At 44.3% G+C, this 19,744-nt stretch overlaps 1 protein-coding gene across 2 annotated transcripts in view; it reads left to right on the top strand.

Moving 5' to 3' along the window:
- Positions 1-19,744, top strand: part of SEZ6 (seizure related 6 homolog) — a 77,260-nt gene that overhangs the window by 43,255 nt on the left and 14,261 nt on the right. For both annotated transcript variants that reach the window (XM_031967715.1, XM_031967714.1), the window contains exon 4: positions 9,863-10,058. In XM_031967715.1, coding sequence (XP_031823575.1) covers positions 9,863-10,058 — 196 coding nt within the window. The remainder of the gene's footprint in view (positions 1-9,862; positions 10,059-19,744) is intronic.

Here is a 19,744-nt window from a genome sequence, read left to right as displayed (position 1 = left end):
TAAATTACAAAACAATTTTACAGTGATTTGCACTGGCAAAATGTTCTGGAAGATTCCTATACTAATGAAATCATAGGTCCAGAACAATAATAGAATAATAACAATAAATCGTGTTTCTGTAACATCAATAAGTCTTATACAAAAGCTGCTTAAGTTGTCACGCTAATCAGCACCAGGATGAACCAATTTCCCAAGTGTAACAAAGATGGGGTGGCCATATACGTTAAATTGCTTTCCAACTCGTTGAGGGGGGGAGACAATTTAGAACTCAAAATTAAAAAGGAAAAAAGATGTTAAAAATTTTTACATATAGTTAGAAAAAAAGAAAATATTTTAAAACCCCAAACATGGCAATAGGGGAGCAAATAGGATACCCCCCCTTCTGGGGAAACTGTCATCACAAGTGACAGGGTGGGACACAGAGCTCCAGGGAGCTCATTCAGCTGGTCAGTTAGAGCTCTCCTCCCTCTCTGAACCAGGAAGCACTTCCAAAGTGCTCACCACAATTGGAAAAAAAAAAAAAAATCCCAGTTAACCATCTTTCATTTTACAACCGGATGGCAGTCCCTGCTATGATCCTCCCTATCCCTCTCTTCATCCTCTAGGACCCCAGCCTCCTGGGAGGTAGAGTCAACAACTGCCCCTACTTCCTCCCCTACTTAATTTACTGACCAGTAAATGTTATGTATAGAATTAGGACAGTGGAGAGAACTGGTCCCTGGTTCAAGTCTGCTTCTGCCCCATACTAACTTTGCGCTCCCAGGGGCTCAAGCAGCCCTCAAAGATTACCAATTACTGAGGGGGAAGGCAGCTGCATTGAGAGAGGGTGTTTCCTGTGCCAATAAAAATCATATGTCTAGTATGGAAAAAAAAAAGAGAGAGAGACAGACAGAGAGACAGAGATAGTGAGATAGAGCCTGAAACAGTGTGTGAGACAGAAACAGAGAGACATAAAGACAGAGACAAAGACAGAAGAGCAAGAGACAGAATAGAGACACAGAGATAACAGAGACAGAGAGAGACACAGAGACAGACAGAACAGAGAAATAGAGAGACAGAAACAGAGACACATAAATTGACATAGAGACAGAGAGAGAGAGGGAAAGAGAGAGAGAGAGAGAGAGAGAGAGAGAGAGAGAGAGAGAGAGAGCGCAAAAAGAGACCTAAAGATTATTTAATTCAATCCCTTCATTTTATAGAAGGGGAAATTGTGACCTAGAGAAGAAAAACAACCCAAAATTAAATAGGTAATAAATAAATGAGCTGGGATTTGAACTCAGAATCCCTTGTTTTCTGTCTTTGATACATCTCCCTTCCCATCATTGTCACCTCAAATCTCTCCCAGACCTAGCTAGACCTTTAGGGGCAAATTCCCCCCAAATGGGGGGTAACCTTGATGGCACCCCACATCCCTGGATCCCCACGGCCTTTTGAAGAACTGGCACCAAAATGGTAAGGGAAGAAAGCCATGGGGCCTCCATGCAAGGATAGGGCTGAACCCACAGGCTGCTGGAAACTCTTTGGTCATAATTAGCGAGGAAATCAGATTCTCTCCAGACAGGCAGGCATCAGGGTATCATCCTGGCATGTTAGCAAAGCTTCTTTCCCGAGGCGAGAGATGAGAGCCCAGACCCATAAGTTTCTGGTGGGTACTGTGGGTAGTTGGGTGGGCACCAACCCTCAACACCTTCCCATGCCAGTCGCCATCTCATTTCTCTCACCAAAGGGCAGCCAGTTGACACCCCTTACTCCATGATCATGATTTCCCCTTTGGAGGCTACAGTTCCATCTGCATGCCAGGGCCAGGTGCCCACCCCCTCCTCATGCTTGGCATTCCAAAAACGTGCTCAGTGCCGGCTCCCTTCCTCTACTTGGCTGGGTTCTGAGGCCATCTGGCAGCCTAGATGCAGCTGCCCAGATCTCTCTACCCTCCCACCCTTTTCCCTCTTGGCTATGTTTGCCCCCACATACTGCAGGTGGCACCGTTGGCATGCTGTGTTCATGCTCTAGGCTAGATGCCAGCTGGATGTGAAGGTCTATCTTAGCCCATCCTATGGAAAAAGGCCTCTCCCTCCAATCACCGGCTCACAACATCATGAGCCTAGAGTGGAGTGGGCCTTGGAAGTCATTTAGTCCAGGCTTCTTGTTTCCAGATAAGGAAACCAAGGTCCAGGGAGGTGAAGGGCAGCAGAGGTTCACAGATCAAGGAAAAGAGAAGGCTTGGAAGGATCTCTTGTACAACCCCCTCCTTTTATAGATGGAGAAGCCAAGGCCCAGGGAAATGAAGTCATGTTCAAGGTCACCCAAGGTCAGAAGTGGGATTTGAACAAAGCAACTCCTCTCATTCCAAAGCTAATCCTCTCTTCCCTTCCTACCCTATCTTCAAGCCTATTATTGAAGACTTTTGGGGTCCACCAACCTATCAGTTCCAAATCCTCCTACCCATCCAGCCCATGTCTCTTGGGTCATATGAGGAGCTCCAGCTTGCCGAAATCCAGATTCTCCTTTTCTGAGAGACTAATCCCTGACCAAAAGGAAAATGTGCTTAGTCTGGCATGTCCTTGGTGACTGCCTTGAAGATCTGTGTCCCCATGGAGCTGAAAGTGAGACTGAAGCAAATCTGGCCATTTTGATGGAATACTAACCCTCCTACCTTTCACATCCCCATCCAACCTCTGACTCCAAGTCACCCCCATCAACCTTCCTCAGAGAAAAAGGATCATGGCTCTCTTCTCATCTGCTCAGCCATGGAAACCGTTCCAACAGCCCCTTCCCCTTAAAGAAAGCAGTGGCCCAATCTGGTGAAATGATGGCCTTCTCCCCAATTCCCCACCCTACTCCCTAACCACCAGTGGCTTCTCTAGCTATAAGGTGACTCCATTGGTAATTGGTAATTGTTCATTTTAGGAAACATGCTAGACCTGAAGTCAGGAAAGTTTCAGGTTCAAACCCTACTTTTATTTTTTTATTATTATTATTATAGTAACTTTATTGACAGAATCCATGCCAGGGTAATTTTTTTTTTATAACATTATCCCTTGCACTCACTTCTGTTCCGATTTTTCCCTCCCACCCTCCACCCCCTCCCCTAGATGGCAAGCAGTCCTATATATGTTGAATATGTCCTAGTATATCCTAGATAACAATGTATGTGTGCAGATCCAAACAGTTTTCTTGTTGCACAGGGAGAATTGCATTCAGAAGGTAAGAATAACCCGGGAAGAAAAACAAAAATGCAAACAGTTTACATTCATTTCCCAGTGTTTTTTTTTCTTTGGGCGTAGCTGCTTCTGTCCATCATTGATCAATTGAAACTGAATTAGGTCTCTTTGTCAAAGAAATCCACTTCCATCAGATTATATCTTCATACAGTATCGTTGTTGACATATATAATGATCTCTTCTGCTCATTTCACTTAGCATCAGTTCATGTAATTCTCTCCAAGCTTCTCTGTATTCATCTTGCTGGTCATTTCTTACAGAACAATAATATTCCATAACATTCATATACCACAATTTACCCAATCATTCTCCAATTGATGGGCATCCGCTCAGTTTCCAACTTCTAGCTACTACAAACAAGGCTGCCACAAACATTTTGGCACATACTGGTCCCTTTCCCTTCTTTAGTATCTCCTTGGGGTATGAGCCCAGTAGAAACACTGCTGGATCAAAGGGTATGCACAGTTTGATAACTTTTGGGGCATAATTCCAGATTGCTCTCCAGAATGCAAACCCTACTTTTACTGCTAATTGTGTGACCAGTGAAAAGCCCTTTAACCCTCTCTGAGCCTCAGCTTCCCCATCTGTAAAATGAATAAAATGGTGCCTGCTGTTATAATAATAGCTAACATTTATACAGTATGTGAAGGTTTGCAAAGCGCCATACATGTGTTATCTCATTTGATCTCCACAACAACCTGGAAAGGAGGGATTACTATAATTTTATAAATGAGGAAAATGAGACTAAGAAAGGGTAAGGTCAAGAGGTTGAGAAACAGCAAATGATTTGCCCAACTAACACTTGTATAGAAGCAGGAAATGGGTTTGGGTCTCCTTGACTCCTTGGTTGGTCCCCTACTCTCTGTACTTCTAGCAGTCATTTCCCTCACTGTGTTACTGGGTATTATAAATTTCTTGAGAGTAAGTTGCTTTATCTCCAGCTCCTAGGTCCTTTTCCAAGGACACAGCAGGTGCTTAATAAATGTTTAATAAAATGAGTTTCTCATAAATGAGATAGTATATGAAAAGGCATTTAATAATGCTAGTACTGATATTATGATTAGCTGGGATCCCAAGCCTGGACTTGAAATATTAAGTTCCTTGAAGACAGGGTCTGTATTAGTTTTTCCTTTGTATCCCCAGCACTTAATGCACTGCCTGATACATTATAGTGCTAACTGATGAGACAACTAGGTGGTGTGGTAGATAGCATGCCAGGTCTAGAGTCAGGAAGAACTGAGTCCAAATCTGGTCTCAAATGTTTAGCTACACGACATCGGGCAAGTCACTTAACCCCACCTCAGTTTCCAAATCTGTAAAATGGGAATGGCACCCCATTTTGTGTTGTGAGGATTAAATGAGAGCATTATAAAATGCTTAGCACAATGCCTGGCACATAGTAGGCATTCTCTAAATACTAGCTATTATTATTATTGATGAATGGAGGGATGGGGGGATGGATGGATGGGGGGATGAATAGACGGAAAGATAGGCAGATGGAGGGAGGGCGGGAGGGATGGGTGGATGGATGAATGGATGGATGGATGGATGGAGGGATGGGCGGATGGATGGATTAATAGATGGATAGATGGACTACTGGAGCAGGCACCCGTCAAGAGACACGACCTTGCTTTAACTTGCCTCTGTCTCCTGGCATGGTCCTACTCACAGGAAAGAGAGGTCTTCCAAGAACCTCGGTCATGGAAATTCTGTTCATCAAGCATTCATTGAGCATCTTTTGTGGGATCCCAGGATCACACACCTGGAAGCCATCAAGCCCAGCTCTCTCATTTTTCACATGAGGAAGCAGAAGCCCAAACGGGTTAAGCAATCCACCTGACTTCACACAGGACATAAGTGAACAGAGGAGATTCTAACCTAGATCCTCTGAGTTCCTGGCACTTTCCCTCAGAACAGACCTCCCACCATGTTCCACTGAAGATACAAAGTCAAAATCCCAACCATCTTGGCCCTCAGAGACTTTAGATTCTGCCCAGCAATAGATCTAGAGTCAGAAGCCCTGGGTTCAAATCTTGGCAAAGCCACTCACTATTTTTATGACTCTGAGTAAGTTGCCTATGTCGGCCTCAGTTTCCCTCTCTGTAAAAAATGAGAAAGTTGGCTTTAGATAATGTCCAAGTTCTCTTCAACTTTCTGAGCCTGTGAGGTGGATGAAAATCCCTGTCAGGGTCTGCCTCAGCCTCTCAGGCAACGACAATGGATTGTGGGTCACAGGCATTGCCGTAGGTGCTTAATGAATGCTTGCTGAAAAGCTCTATGACTGATGACTTTCTTGGGAGCCTTCTCTTCCCTGTGAGCAGAACCATGCCAGAAGACATAGGCAGGTTAAAGCAGGGTCGTGTCTCCTGATGGCTGCCTGCTCTAATAGTCCATCCATCCATCCCTTCACCCAGGTTCTTAAGGACAGAGGAAGGCAATCTGAGGTTAACTTTCAAAAGAACCTCAGAATCCTGAGAAGGGCTAGGGAACCAAAAGGCAAATAGTAAAGACCTGGGGAGGTTGGTCCAGACTCCCTTTTGCCAAGACGACTCCAGTCTCGCTCCTTGGGGCTGAAAACCCAACCCAGTCCTGAGGTGGAGGCAGAGGATGCTCTTGCTTCCTCGTCCCCTCTTCAGTCTCCCCAGCCTCTCTCCCCTCCCTCTCCTCCCAAGAGGGACAGCCACCTCGTCAGCGGCTCCTAGATGGCCGAGCCCTGAGCAGAGCTGACATTTCAATCTGTCTCTGGAGCATTTCAGACTGCTGCAAATTGCCTCAGGACTTCATCACAGCCCCATCCTCCACGCTCCCTCCTCCTCCCCCTCACCCCCACCCCATCAGGCCCAGCTCTCGGACAAGAAACAGATTTCAGGCCAGCAAAGTGACAGGCACAGACAGGGAGGTAAGCAGAGACTGGGTTGACCAAGGTAGGGCTTAACCCTGGCCCATAAAAGAAGGGACCCAGCTGGAGCCTCTTGTAGACATGAAAGAAAAGGTCTCTGGGTCTGGCCTGGGGCCATCTTGTCTTCTGGGAAAGTCTGCTCCAGTTCCTTACCTGCAGCATCCTCCCCACCCAATACTGAAGGCTAACGATGATGGATTAGCACAAGATCAGAACTGGAGATGGAAGAGAATTTCAAAACCATTTCATCCAACCCTTTCATTTTACAAAGGCCAAGGCCTAGAAAATTGAAATGTTTTATCCAAGGTGACACAGAAAAGAAAGCGTCCATCCCTGTAGCTCCAGATTCAGAATTCTATTCTAAGGCACCATGTTGCCTCCTGATGATAGACTACCAACTTGGCAGCTCCTAAGATTCACGTCATCTCCTGAGGGCCTCCAGTTTGGAAGAAACCAATCAATATTTCTTGAGAAAGAGGCGACTCAGTTTCCCTCGGGAGTCTCGGCCATGTAGGTGCCAGGGGGACTCCCGGGAAGAAAAGACTCCATGGAGGATTCCTGCAGAAAAGAGTTATCAGGACCGAGAAGTAGCAAACCGGAGTTCAGGAGAAAGAATGATGAAAGCAAAATCAGAGGCCCCACAGTTGGACTATTCGGATCCTACTGTTTCCTTGCTGTGTGACGGTAGGGAAGGGATGACTTCTTTGGGCCTGGTTCTAGCTGTAAAATAAGGAGTCTGGACAAGAGGATTCCCAAATATCCCTCCAGCTCTGTCTGTGATTGTATGACCCTTCCTATGATGCTAGGAAACTGGAATCTTTTTAACTGAGTCAAAAACAATTTGGGATTAGTGCAGGCAGTAGACCAATGGGCTTCTTATTATTATTAATTTTATTAATAATAATATTACATAATATATAATTCTCTCTATAAGATATATTTATAACATATATAATATGATATAATTATATGAAAATATAATATATTATTATTATTATTAATGGGCTTAATAAAGGCACAAGGAGAGGGAGGCTCTAGCCCTCACTCCTTGTGAGACTATAGGGGAAGAAAGATGAGACCATCGAAGTAAGCTCCTTGAAGATATAGAATGTTTTCACCCTTTTTTATATCCCCAGCATCTATCACAGAGCCTGGTACTTCACAACTGCTAAAAAAAAAAGCTTGGTAATTGATTGATTGATTGGTTCAGAAGGTCACCCCAGCGACCTCTTATTCCACATAGGCACATGGGGGATCAGGAGCTGAGACTCCTCTAAAGGGAGGAAATGCACCCCACTGTATGTCAGCGACCTGAAGCAAAGTCTGGTTTGCCCCTGACTGGTTACACCTCTGGGGAAAAGACAAGGACACTAGGTAAAAACAGCTGCCAGGGAAGATGGAAAGGAGAGCTAAGCAAGCAAGGCAGGCTCCCAGGGGGCCAGGGCAGCTGGAAGCTGATTAGATATTCCTTGCTGCTGAAACGGGCACAATGGGGAAAGGGGGGGCACACTAGGTGGCAGAATCCTAGAGGAAGGACATCCGGGTCGTTGCTCCCAGGGAGCTGCAGTTAACTGAGAGGTAGCAAATAAGGAGCTTCTGGGTGAGAGGAGACACCCTGAACTCCAAGAGGAGCTGGAGGCTTGAGACAGAGAAAAAGGAAGCTTTCCCACACTTTCTTCAAAATGTGTCTCCCCCCCCCCCCCGCTCCCCTTTAGCCAGACAGTCAACAAGCATTTATTAGGCACCTACTGTGTCAGGCTCTGTGCTAAGCATTAGAGATACCAAGAAAGACAAAAATTTGCCTCTTCTCTCAAGGAGGGCATGATCTAATGAGAGGACAAGGTATAAAGAACTGGGACCTACAAGATACAGGAGAAAAAGGAGGGGGTGTCTCCAGTTCTATAGTATAATAGAAAGATACCAAACCTAGAATCATAAGAATCAGATTTAAATGCTGCTAAGAAATGGACGCAGATGGAACCTATCCTGGTCTCCAGTAAGGAACCACATCACCTCCTCTTTCCCCCCTCCCCTCATCAATAAACCCACAAGCATTTATTAAGCACCTACTATGTATTATGCATCGCGCTTGGAACCGGGAATACAAAGAATGAAACAGTCCTTGCCCTTAAGGACACAACATGCCCATATATAGGGTTATGCAAAATAGGTACAAAAATAGATTCAGGGTAATTTGTGGGGAAGGCACCAGCAGCTGGGAAAGAAGCAGGGAAGACTTCAGGCACAAAGTGGAAATTGAGCTGGGTCTTGAAGGAAACAATGAAGGCAAAGACTGGAGGAGTGAGAGACAGCCAGGTGAAGGGAAGTAAGAGAAAGCGATCCATGAAGTTAATGCATGATTGTATTAATTTTGTTTCACAGTCAGACTATGTAGGACTATGTTCCCGGGTCTAAGATTTCTTCTGTCTCATCCGTTTCCCCAAGGATAATGGCCATCCTTCTTTGGAATGCTCCAAGAGCTATTTCCCTTAGGTCCCAGGACTTTCTTCACCTTTCACAACTTCCTCAGAAGACAGAACTTCCCCATCTGTAGAATGGAGGGAGGAAGGTCAGGTTTGGGAGTGGAGAAAGGGTTTGGGGGAGGGACGAAAGCAGGGATCCTTAATGTTTGTGTGTGTGTCATAGACTCCGGCATAGGCTGAAGCCTATGAACCCCTTCTCCAAAGACTGGTTTTAAATGTGTGAAAGGAGATAAAGAATGTAAGACTCAAAGAAGTTGGTCCATGTTTCTGTCTGTACCAAAAGCATATGGCCCCAGAAGAAAATCAGCTCTCCCTTTCTAAAGCTTCTTTTCCTTAGCTTTCCCCACCCAAGCTCTTGCTGATTTAGGATCTGTTCTCCTTGACACTCTGGGCCAAACTCCGAACATCAATAGAGTGAAAAGAGAAGCAGATTTGAAATCAAAGGACCCGGTTTTGAACTTTAGTCCTTCTACTTACTCAATGGGTTTGAACAAATTTTCTGTCTTAAATTATTCCATTCATCCAGCATTTATTAAGCTCTTACACTGTGCTAGGCACTGAGGTCCCTGAACTCAATGAGTTTACACTCTATTGGGAATTTACAAAAAGAAGGGGGAGAGAGAAGTGGGGACTAGGAAAATTGGCTGTGCAAAAAGTGACGAAGGCAAGAGATGAATCCACAAGTTGGTCCGTTCCATTGGAGCAGGGAGTGTCTGAAGAGAATGAAGATGGGATGAAATAAGACTGGCAAGTTGGTATGGGAAGGTCTGCTAAGGCAGGTCAGCATCTTCCCAGTAATTTAATTGACTGGACCACTGAGAGCTTGGACTGTCAAGAGTCCGGTGCAGAGTCCGCGGAAGGACTGGAACCTTAGTCTAGGCTTCTCTACCCTTGGTCATGCTCACCACTAAACAAGTCATGTAGAATACCTAGTGCTGGAAGAGACCGTGGTGGCCAGTCCCATCCTTTAACTTGTCCAAGAGCGCCCAGAGTTACTTAAGTGGCAGAGATCTGAGAGGAGAGAACAGGAAAACAGGAGAAAGAAGAGGCACAAGTAGAGGAGATGAGATGAGAGGAGACTAACGGAGAGCAGAGGGAGAGGAAAATAGCAAAGAGAAGAGAGGGAGAGGGGAAGGGAGGGGAGAAGAATAAGGAACGCAACCTGAAGCATCAGAAGAGAATAGGAAACTTCAGGTCCTACCACTTGCTCTGGGAGGGTTGGGCAAAGGGGCTTGACTGGCTTTACTCTGTGCCCACAGGTTCAGAACATAAGCCTGCTGGAGGGTGAGATGGTGACGGTGGAAGGTATGGGAGGCCCTGAACCATTGCCCCTGGCCAACCAATCCTTCCTGCTCCCGGGCCAGGTCATTCGCAGCCCCACCAACCAGGTGGCCATGAGGTTCCAGAGCCTCCTGCCACCCTCAGGACCAGGGACCTTCCACTTCCGATACCAAGGTAGGACCCGAGGAGGGTGGTGCCTGGCCCGGTGGCACACGATCATGTGCCTACAAGCAGATTCCTCCACTCCCATCACATCCTGGGGAGAAATGGTGGAGACAGTTATTTGCAAACAGAGATGGGCTTGCCGGCTGAGTTGCCATCTGGCTGGGGGGAGATGGCGACAGTGCCGTCTGGCACCCCCAGCATCTTCCCTCTGTCTGCCCTGGTGAACATTATTTTTCTGGAGGACAGGCCCTTCCTGGGGTTAGATGGCCCACTGAGTGTGTCCACTTGGTACTTCTAGGCCCCAGGCTCTACTTAGGACCACTGCAGACAGTGGTGAGTCCTTCCTTGCCTTCAGTCGTAATTCTGTGAGCCCTTGGTATTCTTGGACTCTCATTATACCACCCCCCCAAGCCTGCCCCTCTTTTCAGAGGATCCTATTTAGCAATGGAAACAGAACCACTGGTTAACCAACACCCACCGATGTCAGGGTATGAAGGGTCCTGCCTATTGCCTGTGAAAGACTGAGAGACAGGAGAGAATGCCTCCGAGGGGGGTCCCTTGACTTGAGCCTTCCCCATCCCAGAGAGGCCATCCCTGCCTGTAATCACCTGGCACCCATTCAGGGAGCGACAGGCCCCCTCCTTCACCCCTCTGAGCCAGCTGCATCAGGGTTAAATGATCAGGGGAGCTTTGAGGCACACTAATGGGGAGATAATTGGTGTGAGCAATTACCGGATCATTTAACATCATTAACGGCCACCTCCACAACCCAGGGCTGTGCCACAGCAGAGGGGGGCATCGCTAGGCACTGGCTGCCAGGGCCACTCTTCCCCTGGGCTGAGACCAGGGTACATAAAATCTGATCCCGGAGAGTCAGGCCCTCAGAGCAGGGGGAATTAGGGGATAGCTTCACCCCCTTTCCTTTCCCAGGATAGACACAAACTTGCCAACTCACGCGGGGCAATGAGAGTCCTTCGGGAGGGCCCACGCGGAAGGGGATGCACGGCAGGCCAGTGTTACCTGGGAAGGAAAAGGGGGGGATACCGAGGAGGTGGGGTCCACAGAGGGGAAAGAGCAGGGGGCTCTTCGGAGCTCTCTGTACGTGGAGGCTGCCTGGCTCCTGCCTCCTTAATGGCACATCAATTCTCCACCAGCCGCGGGTATAATTTCACGCAGCTCTGACCTTCATTGTCCCTGCAAATTCCTTTGCACAAAACATGGAACTTTCCCTCTGTTTGCCCAGACAAAGGCAGCTGAATAGAACCCAGGGCTGCAAAGCCTTTGGGGGAGTGGGGAAGGCAACACTCTGCGCTGGGGTGGGGGGAGTAGGGCTGCACACGTGGGTGCTGCCAGGGGTGGACGAAGCTTCCACATGCCTCTTTTCTCTCCTCCTCAAAGCCCATCCCTCCAATAGCCCAAGTTGTGTTGTGTGGAGCATTTTTTTTTGTCAATGATCAGCTCTTTCTGTAATGAGTGTAATTCCCCTAATTACAGACTGTAATTAGCCCTGATCCTGGAGATGGGAACAGGAGGAGCCTGAGGCCCACGCACTGTGTGGCTGCTGATGCCAGGCTGCCTGAAGCCTGGGTGCCAAACTAAGAAGGGCAAATGGGACGGGCAGAAAATGAAGCCCCCCCCCAATATCCCCAACAGGGAGACTCGGCTTATCCTCCAAGTGGACGGAAGAGAAAGCCACGTTCTTGAAAGCCCCCTGCCCTAGGCACAAATGCCCGTTTGCCTGGACAGCCTAGAGAAGAGGGGCAGGATGCTACATCAGTCCCCAGCTTCTGACCCTGTGCCTTTCTTGGGGCCTGGGTCACCCAGCTCTCTGCCTCTGCCTGCTTTCTGGGCTGCTATAATCTCCAAGGATTCCGTGCCAGTCCCTCCCCCTCAGCTACCAGCGGGCGAGGGGAAGGAAGAGGCTACCTCTGGAGCCCTCCTCCCCTTCACCCCATACCTGGTCCAGGACTCAGCTTCAGAGATATAAATGGGAAAATAACAACAGACTGTGGTGAAGTATTCCCTGGTGAGCTGCTACCATGGCAACAGGAGGCAAATTAACAAGGGAATGGCACTTTACCCACCATGGGTACAGGGGACTTTGTTTGGCCCAAATGACAGAGTCTGGCCTCCTGCTCCTCAATCCCCATCCATCTCCACCCACCCAAGGAGCCCCAGTGAATGAGAAGGGAAAGAAAGATGGCAAATATGTCCTGAGTCAGGCCCCCCAGGACAGAATGTGAAACCAGATCCCCATCTCTTCCCCAATTTTGCCTTTTCCTTGTCCCACTCACCTCCCAGAATACTGACTCATATTCCCCACACAGTCCTTCTATAGGCTCAATTTGTGGAACTTAGGATAATTAGGTGGTGCAGTGGGTAGAGACCCAGGCCTGAGTCAGAAAGAACTAAGTCCAAATCCAGCCTCAAACACTTGCTAACTATATGATCCTGGGCTAGTCATGTAACCCTGTTTACCTCAGTTTCCTGTCAAATGAGCTGGAAAAGGAAGTGACAAAACGCTCCAGTATCTTTGCCAAGAAAACCCCAAATGGGAGTCACAAAAAGTCAGAAACAACTTAAAAATAACAAAACTGGATCGATAAGGACTACAAAAGGGAGAAAAGCATCAGGGGGAAAAGCTATAGATTCTGACTTTCTCTTTAATGTTCTAACCAGAGTCTGTGACCACCCCTAAATGAGCGACACCAACTGGGATAACTCGGATCTCCTAGAGATAAGAGCCTTAGAGCTGGAGAGAGCCTCAGAAGTCATATCATCCAAACCTTTCATTGTAGGGATGAGGAAACAGGCCCAGAGATAAACATGATTTGCCCCAAGTCCTACAGATGCAAAATGGTGCTAGTATTCGAATCTAAGTTCCCTGAATGCAGATTCTGTGGACTTTCCACCATCCCACCATTCAAGGCACAAAATGAGAGAGAAACCCAATACTTGAGTCTTGTTCTCAGTTCTCCATGTAATCCTAGGAAAAGCTCTCTCGTCTATATTCTCCCCACTGGGCTCTAGAGGAAGGGCCCTTTTGACACTACTGGAGGCTGGAAGATGGCAGCCACACTCCCAAGGTTGGGCACACTCAAGGCAGAACCACGTGGAACAGACAGAGATAAAGATCCAAATGTCCTGTTGCCTCCCCCAGAATGTCCTAGGGAGAGTCGGCACACAGTTAGCATGGTACAGAGAGAAAGACTCTATTGTAACTAATACAATCGATTAAATCTATTATGGGACCCAAGAGAAAACTCATAAAGACTGTGAACTCCTGGGTCCCCTTTAAGGCTAAGGCACACGTGCCTCTGTCCCTTTAGACCTGAACAAAAGCTCCAAAGTCAAATGAACAATAATAAAGAAATACTCTAATAATTATTAATAGCATAACAGTAATCTCACCAGTATTACAGAGGCAACTATGGAGTAAGATGTAAAGTACTTACTCAGTTCTTTCTGTAGCCCATTTTTGTACCCCCAGCATTTAGCATGTAGTGCCTGGAACATATTAAGCACTTAATAAATCCTTTATCTATATATTGCCCTATCTATATATTTCTTTTTTTTTAAGTGCAAATGATTTATTTTTTTTTAAATTTTTTTTATTTAATAGCCTTTTATTTACAGGATATATACATGGGTAACTTTACAGCATTAACAATTGCCAAACCTCTTGTTCCAATTTTTCACCTCTTACCCCCTCACTCCCTCCCCCAGATGGCAGGATGACCAGTAGATGTTAAATATATCAATATATAAATTAGATACACAATAAGTATACATGACCAAACTGTTATTTTGCTGTACAAAAAGAATCAGACTCTGAAATATTGTACAATTAGCTTGTGAAGGAAATCAAAAATGCAGGTGTGCATAAATATAGGGATTGGGAATTCAATGTAATGGTTTTTAGTCATCTCCCAGAGCTCTTTCTCTGGGCGTAGCTGGTTCAGTTCATTACTGCTCCATTGAAAATGATTTGGTTGATCTCCTTGCTGAGGATGGCCAGGTCCATCAGAACTGGTCATCATATAGTATTGTTGTTGAAGTATATAATGATCTCCTGGTCCTGCTCATTTCACTCAGCATCAGTTCATGTAAGTCTCTCCGGGCCTTTCTGAAATTATCCTGTTGGTCATTTCTTACCTATCTATATATTTCTGATGGATGCCCCAAATCTTTCACGTGTTTCAGGCTTGGAGGTGGGGATGGGTAGTAACTGTTATCCCCATTGTATATATAGATGCAGACTGTTTCAGTCATGGCTCTTCATGATCCCATTTGGGGTTTTCTTGGCAAAAATACTGGAGTGGTTTGCCATTTCCTTCTCCAGTTCATTTGACAGATCAGGAAACTGAGGCAGACAGGGTTAAATGTGTGAGACAGCTAATAAGTGTCTGAGGTTCCATTTGAACTCGGGAATTCCTGACTCCAGGTCCAGCACTGTGTGCATTATGGCACCACCTAGCTGTGATTCTAAATTTAACGATTCACTAAAATCCCAAGTTCTTTGTCCATCTTCTCCCATCACGTACTAATGAAGCTGACTTTTTTGCACCCAAATTCAAGGCTTTACATTTGTCCCCCCATTAAATTTCATCTTCCAACATTCTAACCTGTTGAGATATTTGGAGATTCTGTTTGCATCATGCATTGCTGTCCCTCCTAGCTTTGGGTATATGTAAATTTGAGAAGTATACTATTTAAACCTTAATTCGAGTCATCAATTTAAAATGCTGAGCAACATAAGGCTAAAGACAGGTTCTCGGAGTGCTCCACTAGAGACCTCTTTTCAAGTTGACATCAGGCACAAAGCTCTTTGGATCTGGCTGTTCAAATAATTCTAAATGATTCTAACTGAAGGAGAAAGGAAGGAAACAAGCCTTTATTAGATGCCTACTATGTGCCAGGTACTATACTAAGCATTTTACAAATATGGTCTTATTTGATCTTCACCATAACCCTGGGAGATGTGCTATTATAATCCCCATGTCACAGTTGATTAAACTGAGGCAGGTAGAAGTTAAGGGACTTGCCCAACTTCACCTAGCTAGTAAGTGTGAGATTATTTGAATTCAGATCTCACTGACTTCTGGTCCACTGTTCTAACCACTCTCCCACCAACGTTTCTGCCTAATCATATTGCTTAGCCCACGCTTCTCTATCTCATCCATAAAAATAGCATAAGAGAATTTCTTTAAAAATCAAATTCATCGCTAAAATTTAGTTAAACCATATCTACAGAATTCCCTCAATCTGCTAATCTAGTAACACCGTCAAGAAAGGAAATGAAACTGGCATGACTTATGCTCAAAAAGGGAAGCCATGCTAGTTCTTCATGATGTACCTTTTCTAGATTTTCAATAACTATTCCTTTAATAATATGACCTCGAATTTATCCAGGAATTGCCAGTAAGTCAATTAACATTTGTTAAGTGGCTACTTGGATGGCTAGGTGGTAGAGTGCTCTGATTAGAGTCATTTTCCTGAGTCCAAGTCTGACTGCAGACATTCATTAGCTATGTGATCTTGGACAAGTCATGTAACCCTGTTTGCTTTAATTTCCTTTTCTGTCAAATGAGCTGGAGATGGAAATGATAAATCACTCCAGTATGTTTGCCAAGAAATCCCAAATGGGATCATCAAGACTCAGACACCACTGAACAGCAAATGCCTACCATGGACTAGGTACTTGAGTTGAAGTCAAATTCACTTGACCATAATCTGAATGAACGAATCTTCTATATTTAGAAAATTGGGATGGTATTTTCCCTTCTCCAAGCCTTCAGTATATTTCCTACTCTCCATAATTTTTCAAAATCACTGATAAAGGTTTAGCAATCACATTCCCCCAACGCTTTCAATTCCCAGGGGTGTAGTTCATCTTGTCCTGAAATTTTGAATACTGCAAGGTATAGCTAGGTGGTCTTTTATTATCTTTGTGCTTTTCTTGGATTGTCTTCTTTTCTTCTGTCCTTTTCAATCCAAAGGTCATTCTTCTTGGATGAAGAGCAGTAAACAAAGACTAAATGAAAGTTGAACAGTCCTGCCTTCTTATCATTGTCCATTATCATCACTCAATCTACCTCTAAACATGGTCCTCTTTTTTCTTTTTCCCAATATAGCAAAAAAAAAAACAAAAACAAAAACAAAACCTCAGATACCTTTTTGATGTCCTTAGTCCTCCTTCAGTCACATTTTATTCTGAACTTTAGGACTCAACACTATTTTTACATGATTTTTTTGGAGGGGGACAGCGCTGAGGCAATTGGGGTTAAGTGATTTGCCCAGGGTCACACAGCCAGGAAGTGTTAAGTGTCTGAGATCAGATTTGAACTCGGATCCTCCTGACTTCAGGGCTGGTGCTCCACTACACCAACTAGCTGCCCCCTTTTACCTGCTTTTTTATTTGTCCTCCATAACTTCTCCTTACCTCTATCATCTGTACTTACCTTGCAAAAATACAATATTGTGAGTTTTTTTTGCATCCACCCTGGTCTCTTTAAACTATTAACCTTAAAAAAAAATTGCTTCTTTTTTGCCTTCAAAACTTCCTTTTAAGAATTTCCTATCCTTCTTGGTTGACTGTTCAGAGATTTTCAGTCATTTCCGACTCTTCATAAATGTAAGGTTTTCTTCACAAAAATATTGGAGTGACTTGCAATTTCCTTCTCTAGCTCACTTAACAGATGAGAAAACTGAGGGAAACAGAGGTAAATGACTTGCCCAGGGTCATATAGCTAGGAAGTGTCTGAGGACACATTTGAACTCACAATCCACACTTATCCACAGTGCCATTTCACTGTCTCTAAGTTGACTGCCTCTATAAAAATTAAGTCATGGGATTTTTTCTTTGATCTGAACATTCTGAAGTCCTCCCTCCCAAAATCTAGAAGATGTGTCAGATGCTTCTTCCCTATCACAAATTCTAAAATGAAGTGGTGACTTCCCCCAACAATTAGCTCCACTTAATTGATGAATATTAGGTTAAAAAAAAGGCAGTTCCCTTTATTAATTCTTTCATCTTTTTATCGTTGAAATTATCATTAAGGCAAATCTTAAAATTACTAACTGTTCTCTTAGACAGAAAGCTCTAACAGATTTCTAAACGACTGACAATTAACAACCGACTGTGTCTCCTTACTAGATTATATTCTCTGTCTTGCTTTTGTATTTGTAGTCTTGGTGCTTATTCAATCAGTAAAGTAACATTTATCAAGCACTTATTACATGCCAGGCACTGTGCTAAGCACTGGGGTTATAAAGAAAGTCAAAAGACATCCCGTGTTTTTAAAGAATTCACAGTCTAATAGGGAGTCAGCAGGCAAACAATTACATATAAAGAAGATCAATACAGGAGAAATTGGATGCAATCAGTTGAGGAGCATCAGGAAAGGTTTCTCAGAGAAGTTGGGGTTTTAGCAAAGATCATGAATCCAGGTGGCAGAAAGGAAGAGGGGCAGTGTTCCAGAAATGGGAGAGAGGTGATGAAAATGTCCCAAATCCGGAGATGAAGTGTCATACTGAGGAACAGTAAGGAAGCTAGTGGAGAGCGTAAAATGTAAGCCACCTGGAAAGGTAGAAAGGGGCCAAGCAGATTTATATTTGATCCTAGAGGTGACAGAGAACTACTAGAATTAATTGAATAGTGGGGGTTGGGGAAAACTAATATGGTGAGACTTTAGAAATATCGATTTGACAGATGATAAACTGGAGAGGCAGAAAGACCAATAGCCTATGGTAATAGTCCAGGAGTGAAGCGATGAGCACCTGCCCCAGGACAGTCAATGTCTCCTCAATATCAGAGGAGAGAAGGGGGCATATTAGAAAGATATTGAGCAGGCAGATATGACAGGATTTGGCAGCTGATCGGATATGAGGGGTAAGAGAGAATGGAGAATGGAGGATGACAGGTAAGTTTCGAGCTTGGGCAACTGGGAGGATTGGAGGTGTCCTCAACTGTCATCGGAAAATTAGAAAGAGAGGACGGTTTGAGGGCAAAGATAAGCTCTGTTTTGGACATGTTGGATTTAAGATGTCTACAGCATATCCAGTTTAATATACCCAATAGCCAGTTTGAGACAAAAAGCTAGAGAGCAAGAGAAATTAGGATCGGATAAATAAATCTGAGAATTATCAGCATAAAGACAGGTAAATTGTGAAAAAGAGAGCAGAGAATAGGTATAGGATGGAAGCTTGTGGGACATCTGTGGCTAAAAAAAGTAACCTAGATGAAGGTCCAACAAAGGGGACTGAGGAGTGGTCAGATAAGGAGGAGGAGAGCCAGGAGAGAGAAACAGAGACAGAGAAAAGGAGGGAATCAGAGATAGAGATAGAAAGACAGACATAAAGGACAGAGAGACAAAAGGTGTCCTGAAAACCTAGAGAGATGAAAGAATCAAGGAAAAGTGATCAATAATGCCAAAGGCCACAGAGAGGTCAAGAAGGATGAGAACTGAAAAAGTCACTGTATTTGGTGATTAAAAGATCATTAGTATGGAAGAGAGTTTCCACTGAATGGTGAGGTCAGAAGTCGGACTCACAGAAGATAGTGAGAAGAAAGGAAGATCATTATTAGTTGGCACAATGCCTGGCACATCATGAACACCTAATAAATGCTTATCATTCATTCATGGGATAGTAATAGGCAACATTTATGTAGCACTTTAAAGTTTTCAAAGCTTTTTATAAATGTTTCATTTGATGCTCATAATAACCCGGTGAAGTAGGTATTATTATCCCCTTTGAGGAAACTGAGGCAGCCAGGGGTTAAGCCACTTGCCCAGGGTCTCACAGCTGGCATCTGAGGTACAGTTGGATCTAAAGTCTTCTGGAACCAACCTCCAAGTCCATTTAGTTCAACCCTCTCCTTTTACAGATGAAGAAACTGAGCTTAATTAGTTTATCAGAGGCAAGATTTGTACCCAGGTCCTCTGACAGTGTCCTCTCCTTTCCACCATGCTCACTCCTATCACACTTCCAAAACAGACTTGTGATTTTTTTTAAAAACCAAATCCTTCATCTGCTACTTCTTTTCTGCCTCAGTGGTCTGGTGATGTGCCACCCACTGATCTGTTCCATAGTGCTTCCCCTCCCACTTTGGTTTCCTCATATGAGTGTATCTTCCTAATATAGACAAAAATCTCAGTGCAGTTAAAAACTTTAATATGAGCTATGGAAGCTCACATTATGCTTTAATAGCTTAAAACTACATTAAGACTGTTGCGATTCTCAGTATAGAATGCTATCTCACTTTTTTCCTCTCCTGAATTATTTCTTTGTTTTTAAATAAAGCCTTCCAGAGCCATACTCAAGACTGGGTGATACAAGATGATTACTTTTATGGAAATGGTTTGCATCATTTCACTTGTGCCTTCTCAGTACAGGGAGGGTTGGTGGGGAAGGAGGAAGGGAGAGAATTTGGAACTCAAAATTTTACAAACAAATATTAAAAATCATTTTATATGTAATATAAATATTTAATTTATTAATTATTAATATTAAAATAAAATATTAATAAGAAAAATTTTAAGACTCAGTGATCACTACTATCTCAAATTTGCTCCCTTTCATTAGGATCATTAATTTACTTTATTTGTTACCCACACTTTTCACATGTAAATGTATGCACATGTGTAAATGTAAACCACAGGAGATTTCTGGAAGCTTTCCCCTCAACAACTCCA

The sequence above is a fragment of the Sarcophilus harrisii genome, chromosome 4 (genome assembly GCF_902635505.1).
Source record: "Sarcophilus harrisii chromosome 4, mSarHar1.11, whole genome shotgun sequence".
Taxonomy (NCBI): domain Eukaryota; kingdom Metazoa; phylum Chordata; class Mammalia; order Dasyuromorphia; family Dasyuridae; genus Sarcophilus; species Sarcophilus harrisii.
Note: the sequence above shows the minus strand (reverse complement) of the source record. Positions and strands in the feature narration are given on the sequence as shown.